General features: G+C 38.1%; 1 protein-coding gene across 1 annotated transcript in view; it reads left to right on the top strand.

The window, feature by feature from the left end:
• The window catches only part of FTO (fat mass and obesity associated), a 439,228-nt gene that overhangs the window by 187,201 nt on the left and 243,600 nt on the right, over window positions 1–8,427 (top strand). The window contains exons 5-6 of the mRNA XM_011971922.1: window positions 2,266–2,345; window positions 8,293–8,427. The exon at window positions 8,293–8,427 is cut by the window's right edge and continues 4 nt beyond it. Coding sequence (XP_011827312.1) covers window positions 2,266–2,345; window positions 8,293–8,427 — 215 coding nt within the window. The remainder of the gene's footprint in view (window positions 1–2,265; window positions 2,346–8,292) is intronic.

The raw sequence follows: 8,427 nt of genomic DNA, 5'->3' as shown, positions 1-8,427 counted from the left end.
GTAGGTTTTTCTTTTCCTGAGCTTTCTGAGTCTCTAGTTTGGTGTCTAACATTAATTTAAGAACATACTTAGTTATTATTGCTTCTAATTTTCTTCTGTTCCTTTCCCTCTTTCTTCTCCTTCTGTTACTCCCATTATACATATATTATACCTTTTGTAGTTGTCCCATACTTCTGTTTGTTTTTTCTTTTGTTTTTCAGTCTTTTTTCTCTTTGCTTTTCAGTTTTGGAAGTTTCTCTTAATATATCCTCATGCTCAGAGATCTTTCATCTAACTTGCCCAGTTCTCTAATGAGCCCACTAAAGGCATTCTTCATTTCTGTTACAATGTTATTGATTTCCAGCACTGTGTTTTTGAGTCTTTCTTGCATGTTGTCTACGTTGTCCTTTACAGTCCTTAGAATAGTAATCATAGTTTAAAAAACATTTCTGATAATTAATTTCTGCCATTTCTGACTCTGGTTCTGATTTTTGCTCAGTTTTTTCAAACTTTTTTTTTTTTTTTTTTTTTTTTGCCATTTAGAAGGCCTTGTACTTTTTTCTTGATAGGCAGATGAGATATACTGGATAAAAGGAACTGAAGTAATAATGCAGTGGTAAGGTAAGTTGGGAGGGGAAGCATTCTATAATCTTATGATTAAGTCTCAGTCTTTTAGGGATCATAAAATACTCCTAGCTGTGTGTGAGATCTGAAACTGGTTCCACCTGCTGCATTCTGATGCTTCTTTTTATGGCCCTTGGGTATTTTTTATTCATACATGCACAGGTCAGTGCTCTTCCAAATACTTAAGGGAACCCTTCTGCAATCTCTGTTTGCTCTCTCTCTGTATATCTGTTTCTGTTTCAGCATTCTGCCTTTCAAGGCCCTATGGCCTTGGCCTCCCTATACTCCAATCTTTATCTTCTCAACTTGGCAAGAAAGAAACAGAGACTGAGTTTTGACTTCCTTTTCTTTATTCTGTGGCGTTGAAACTGTTCCCATGGAGAAAGTTAAGGCAATTGTAGGCGTCTCTCACCTATTTTGTTTCTCTTCTCCATGGGATTATATCTTGCTGAAACCTTTGATTCATATTTTTGGCTTGTTTTGTAGTTGTTTAAGGCAGAAGGGTAAATCTTGTCACTGTTACTTCACAAATTCCTAAGTGGAAATCCTGCCTTAATATTTTGCGTTTCCTTTCTATGTTTAGAGATGATATTGTAGGTTGTTTTTGCTGACACATAAGGGGCCTGGTGGCATTGGCCTCTTAGTTTAAGTCATTATCATTTCTGGTATCTTGATTAAAATCTTGTATTGCCTGTATAGGATATCATTGCTGGAAACATTACAACTCTCTTTTTTTTGTACTAGAGGAAGTCATGTCCTAAGCAGAGGTTGTATAGATTTTGCCTGACTTGTGGTATCATTTCTCAGGATCTGCAACAACTTGGTCATTGGTTTTTCTCCCACTGCTTGTGGTTTTAGGAATATTCTTCAACTGATGAATTCACCACCTACTTCATTCTTGGGTTGTGAATCCCTAGACTTGAATTCTGTTCTAAGAGCCAAACATGCAACATGCTGAATTGGTTAGTTTGTTGCCTGGAAAATTGTTAGGGCAAAATTGATACTTTGATTACAGAAGGAAAGAGGCAGATTTTTCAGATGAAAGGTGTTCAACTCCAAATTCTGGTTTATTCTAAAGAGTAGAAGTAGATGTGTCATGAGAAAGTGAAAGAAGCTCAATCCATACATAGTGAATTTTATAGTGGGTGGGCATTATAGGACCACAAATAAGCAGAGTGACCCTATATCTTGTTTGCTGAGGGCAGTCCTGGTTTATACCTGTTGTTCTGGAATAATGGTAAATAACACCCCCTTTCACTCTTCAAAGTGTCATACTTTGTATGATAGAATATATACATATTTAATTATAGACATATGATTATATATCTACTTACACTTACATATACTTGTGTATGTATAAGTATATATAAGTATATCATATTTATTATATACTTATATTTGTATTATTACACTTGTTATATATCTACATATGTAATCTCTACTTATAAGTAGATACATATATAATGGAACATATATATATACATATATATAGTCACCTACTTATAAGGGATTGATTAAAGAATACAAGGTAAGTTGATTCCTTGGTTATTGTCATTTCTTGAAAGATGGATTTACTATTTACTTTGTGTTTTAGTTAAATAATATATAGTATATACTGACTAATAAATATGGTTTTATAAATTTCTGGTGTTTTTCCTGTAGATGATCTCAATGCCACCCACCAACACTGCGTTTTGGCTGGTTCACAACCTCGGTTTAGTTCCACCCACCGAGTGGCAGAGGTAAGTGTAAATAAAAATGTGATTCACACCTAATTGGATGTGACAGAAGTGGTTGAATGAGCAATTTATCATAGAGCTTTGGAAGAGTATTTGATGGGAAAATTGCTTCCATCTAACTTGACTTGCGTCTGTTTACTTGCTTTTTGAGCTTTGGATTGTGTTGGATACAGTTTTAGAAAGTGTATGCATGGCATGGGATAAGTGTATTTTGCTTCTTGGGGTTATGTTTCTTGGAGAAGGAAAATGCCATTGACAAGTGTTTATAGTTAGAGGTTTATTTAGAGGGTTGTATCTGTCAAGGTCAAGGGCAAGAGATGACCGGAGGAATTGGGGCAGATTTTTGTGCTTGTGCATGTGTTAGCTGTGGCTGAGTTTGGATGTTGAGAATTTTCATTTTCCTTAACTTTTTGGTCGGACTTCTGGGCATGTGAATGTAAATTAAAGAGAAAGTTACAGCATTGCCAAGGAGTTTCTGAGCTCCCAGATGTGTTCATAACCCAGACTTTATTGCTAAATTCTGCCACCACTTGCAATGGCCGATGGTTAGCTGTTCAGACTAGTTCAGAATGGAAAACTAAGAAGTGAGAAAAACTCATATTAGTCATGTTGGGGTCCCATGTACTCAGTTAAGAGGGGTTCCAGAGAGCAAGGCATGAAAGGGATTACAAGTGACCTTCTACCTAAGCTTGCTATGCATGCTTTGCTTTATAGCTTGACCTTTTATGGAACTACAGGGGACAAGTGTGAGAAAATTGGGCAGAAGTGGTACAGGAAGGTGGGAGGTATAAGTGCATGGTGTTCCAGTGGCAGTACTGCCTGAGTCTATACGGCAGTTTTGTGTCTTGGTCATTAAGTAGCTTTACCAGTGGACCGATCATATTGCTGTGTGGCAAAGAGAGAATGAATGAGTATTTAAACCAAGATGCCAGCCAGCCCATCCAGCACCCCTTTCTTCCTTTCTCCCCTTTCTTCTCTTTTCCATTCACTCATTCATTTAAATATTTGAGTGCCTGTTATGTGTCCAAAACTGTAGGCCTGGGAGATAGAGCCATCAACATGGCCATCATGCCCACCACCTTTGTGAACTTTTGTTGGGGGGACAAATTTTAAACAAACACAGAAATAATTGTCTTAGAGACCTAAAAGGAGTTCTTTTAGAAAAGAGGGAAGGGAGGGAGGAAGGTAGGTAAGGCCGAACAGAGGAAGGAAAGAAGGGAGGGAGGGAAGAGCTAGTATTTATAGAACATCTAATATGTGCCTTGTGTTGTATGGAAGGATTTCATTTCCCCAGTTATAGGCATCTGTCTTTCTAGCTATAACCCTCCCAAGAATCCCTTTCTCGTGGATCACTTGAGTATATGGCTACTTAAATGCGCCCTTCAATGTCTTTCCTAATCTAAGCCGGAAGAGTAGACAGTCTCGTTAGTGCTGGGTTCAAAGGGCTGTACAAAACGATAAATAAAAAGCTTGGGAAATACGTTCATGGGGATAATAATCATACCTAATTCATAGTGTTCTTATGAGGATTAAATTAGTTAATACATGTAAGTCTTTTTAGAACAGAGACTGGTATACATTCAAAGAAGTTCACCACTACTACTATTATTAAATTACTTCTACTGCTACTACTGTCTTTTCATTTTATTCTGATGAAAAACTAATAGGAGATAGGAACAACTAAAGCTCACTGTGTGGAAGGTGATTCTGTTTTCATTTGTACACTAGAGTATACATAATAAAGCAAGAGAGATTAAATCATCAGCAAGTTTTGATTGCAGGAATTACAGTTCAGAAGGGATTTCAGTTTGTTCATTCTTCAAACTTTTATTGAACTTTATAGTATTCAAGTTATTATTGTAGGGACTTGTGAACGGGAATGGTCAGGTTCAGTGTCTTCAAGATGCTTATAGTCTAAAGACTATGCACAGCGCAGAGTAGAAAGTAGCAGATAGCCCGGCTAATTTTTGTGTTTTTAGTGGAGATGGGGTTTTGCCATATTGGCCAGGCTGATCTTGAACTCCTGACCTCATTTGATCCACCCACCTCGGCCTCCCAAAGTGCTGAGATTACAGACGTGAACCAGTGCGCCCAGCCTAGATTTTAGTTTTTGATAATTGTGTCAGAATGTTCTTGGGATTCAATACAGAATGTCTTCTTAAAGAAATTTAAATTTTATGCATAATTATATTTTGAATAGGTAGTTAATGCAAATGGTTCAAAATAAAAACAAATACCTAAGGGTATACAGTTAAAGTCTCTTTCTCCTTAGGCCAACCAGTCCCTGTCCCCAGAGGCAACCAGTGTTAAAAGGTTCTTGTTACTCTTTTGGTAATATTTAATATATAAGTAAAAAATGTATGTAATTTCAAAAACATTTTTAAATATTTTTAAATAGAAAAATACATGGTTCTGTAGTTTTGTTTCAGAAAACTTTGGTAGTAATTACTCATTAATATATAGTTCTTATCTTGGAGTAGGTAATGGCTTTTTAGATATGACATCGAAAGCATAAACAACTAAAGAAAAAAACAGATAAATTGGACTTCATCAAAGTTAAAAACTTTTCTGCTTCAAAGGGTACCATAAATAAAGTGCAGAGGATCCATGGAATGGGAGAAAATATCTGTGAATCATTTATCTCATGAAGCACTTGTATCTCAAATATTCAAAGAATTCTTACAACCCAATAATTCAAGAGAGAAATGATCCAATTTAAAATGGCGAAGGAACTGAATTAACATGTCACAGCCTGGGTGCAGTGGCTCCTGCCTGTAATCCCAGGACTTTAAGAGGCCGAGGTGAGCAGATCACTTGAGGCCAGGAGTTTAAGACCAGTCTGGCCAACATGGTAAAACCTCGTCTTCACTAGAAATTCAAAAATTAGCCAGATGTGGTGCCACATGCCTGTAATCCCAGCTATTCAGCAGGCTGAGGCAGGAGAATCACTTAAGCCTGAGAGGTGGAGGTTGCAGTGAGGTGAGATTGCGCCACTGCACTCCAGCCTGGGCAATAGAGCAAGACTCCGTCTCACACACACAAAAAAAGACGGTATACAAATGGCCAACAGACAAATGAAAAATACTGAACATCATTAGTCATAGGGAAATACAAATCAAAACCACGATGGGATAACATTTCACACCCACTAGAATAGCTAGAATAAAAAAGATAATGACAAGTGTTGGTGACGACCTGCAGGAAGTGGCACCCGCGTGCACTGCCGGAGGGAATGGATAGTGGTGCGGTTACTTTGGGAAACAGTCTGGCACGTCTTCAGAAGGTTAAATCCAAAGATACCCTGTGACATAGCAATTCCATGCCTAGGTAGATACCCAAGAGTGATGGAAACTTCTACAGGAATATTCATAATCAGCAAAAAGTGGAAACAACCCAAAGATTCATCACTTAATGAATGGATAAATAAAACGTGGCATATCCATGCAGTTGAATATTATTGGGCATTCAAATAGAATATAGTAATGATGCATGTTACAACATGAGTGACTCTTGAAAACATATGAAATGGAAGCAACCGGTCACAAAAGATGTATATTATATGATTTCCTTTATATGAAGTGTCTAGAATAAGCCTCTCCATGGACGTAGAAAGTAGATTAGTGGTTGCCTAGGGTTGGAAATGTTGGTGGAAATCAGGCGGGGTTGGGGGTGACTGCTAAACGGTACAGGGTTTCTTTTTGGGGTGATGAAAATGCTCTAAAATTAATTGCAGTGATATTTGTATAACTCTGTGAATATATGAAACAACATTTCATTATATGCTTTAAATGGTTTAATTTTATGATATGTGAATTATAGCTTAATAAAGCTGTTACCAAAAAAAAAAAAAAAACAAACCTATCTCAGACTAGGCCTGATTATAGGTTATTTAAATAAAACAAAACACTATATATCCAGAAAAAAATTATTCCACACACTCTCTCTCTCTCTTTTTGTTTTCTGCAACCATAATTCATTAAACTAGTTTTCCTATTGTTGAGAAGTTTAGGTTGTTTCCAATCTTGCATGAAAATGCAATTAATAACCTATGTAGCTCACTACTTGGGAAAGTAAAGGTGCATGTAGGAAAACTTTCTAGATGGAAGTCATTTTAAAAAGATGTTGTAGGCTGGGTGCGATGGCTCATAACTGTGATCCCAGCATTTTGGGAGGCTGAGGTGGGCAGATCACTTGAGGTCACGAGTTCGAGACCAGCCTGGTCAACATGGTAAAACCCTGTCTCTACCGAAAATCCAACAATTAGCCAGGCGTGGTGGTGCACGCCTTTAATCCCAGCTACTTGGGAGGCTGAGGCAGGAGAATTGCTTGAGCCTAGGAGGCAGAGATTGCAGTGAGCCAAGATCACGCCATGCTACTGCACTCCGGTCTGGGCCAGAGAGTGAGACCCCGTCTCAAAAAGAAAGATGTTGTAGAGGTTGCTGTGGGACAAAAATGAGTGGTCATTCACCTTTATTCTTTGTGGGGTTTTCTTGGCAGGAAATTGGAGTTGTCTGCCCTTATGCACCCAGCACTCTGGGATCTTCATATTAAAATACGTATTAGTCAAACTTCTGTTTCTTGGCACAGAAACTTTGTTTTTCCCAGGCTTGTCGATGTTGCATTGGATAAAATGGTAGTAAATGTGCTAGGAAATTTTATACCAGAGGATTAGCCTTCAAGGTTATTTACAAGGACTCAGTTTAAATTACAAATAATAAAACCAAAGTATTTTAGGGATACATTTTCCTTGTTGGGATTGAAGGGTATTTATAGCTGACTTTTTATTATTCTAGGAAATCACTTCAATATCAAAACAAGCAGATGCACTGCCCATGTACATCGGCCTCTTTTCCAACATATGATCCTTTATAAAAAGGAGTTTGTCCATTTGACCTCTGTTTTGCTCCCACGAACTTAGAGAGGGATGAACTAGTTATCTCTGTCCTTGCTGAGGCCCAGGTACTAAGTTGTGGCTTTGAATGTGCCTTGAGGGCATAAGCCAAATATTCTCCATTATTTGAAGAATCTATTCTGCCAAAAACTGCCACTGCCTAATGTATGCTTTTTCAGAAAAGGGAAATGAGTTCTTTGCCTTGTGATTATAACTTCATTTTTGCCCTCTGTTATTACGGAACCATTTAATGTACTTTTGAACCATTTCGGCAGCCGGTTTACCTTTCTTTCCTATCGTTAGTCTCAGGGCATTTGAGATAAAAAGTCAGTGTCCTTGACTTCTTGGTTAACCCGTTATTCATCCAATAATTATTTATTAAATTTCTTCTAGTTTTCGGACTCAGTTCTAGATGTTGTAGTATATATAGAAAATGTATTTAACATATATAAATAGGGCATTAGCCTCAGGGACCCAAATGTTTAGTTAGAGATATGAGGCCCACGTAAAAGAAAACCAGCAAACTAAGTGGCCCACGTGAGGCCAAACTGGCAGCACAGAGCCCAGTGGAACAGGCCACTCTAGTAATTCTTGAGTTAAGGAGTACAGGCCGGGCACAGTGACTCATGCCTGTAATCCCAGCACTTTTGGAGGCTGAAGTGGGAGGACTGCCCTGAACCCAGGAGTTTGAGACCAGCTTGGATAATATAGCAAGATCCTGTCTCTCTCTACAACATAAAAATTTAGAAAAATTAGCTGGGTAGAGTGGTGCCTGCCTGTGGTACCAGCTATTTGGGAAGGTGAAGTGGGAGGACTGCATGAGCCCTGGAGGCTGAAGCTACAGTGAAACATTACACCACTATACTCCAGCCTGGGTGACACAGCAAGACCCTATCTCAAAATTTAAATTAAAAAAAAAAAAAAGAAAGGAGTATAGACTGAGTCATGGGGTCAACAGGTGAATTCACAGCCTGGGACAAATATGAACAATCCTAGGAAGGGCAGCATAGTAAACTTAGATTTTGCCCATAATTGTAATTGCTGGTTCTGTCTCAACAGTGCTCAACAGGAACCTTGGATTATATTTTACAACGCTGTCAGTTGGCTCTGCAGAATGTCCGTGACGATGTGGACAATGGTGATGTCTCTTTGAAATCCTTTGAGCCTGCAGTTTTGAAACAAGGAGAAGAAATT

The sequence above is a fragment of the Mandrillus leucophaeus genome, unplaced genomic scaffold (genome assembly GCF_000951045.1).
Source record: "Mandrillus leucophaeus isolate KB7577 unplaced genomic scaffold, Mleu.le_1.0 Scaffold125, whole genome shotgun sequence".
NCBI classification, from domain to species: Eukaryota; Metazoa; Chordata; class Mammalia; order Primates; family Cercopithecidae; genus Mandrillus; species Mandrillus leucophaeus.
The sequence above is the reverse complement of the archived record's forward strand: the minus strand, read 5'-3'. Positions and strand labels throughout refer to the sequence as shown.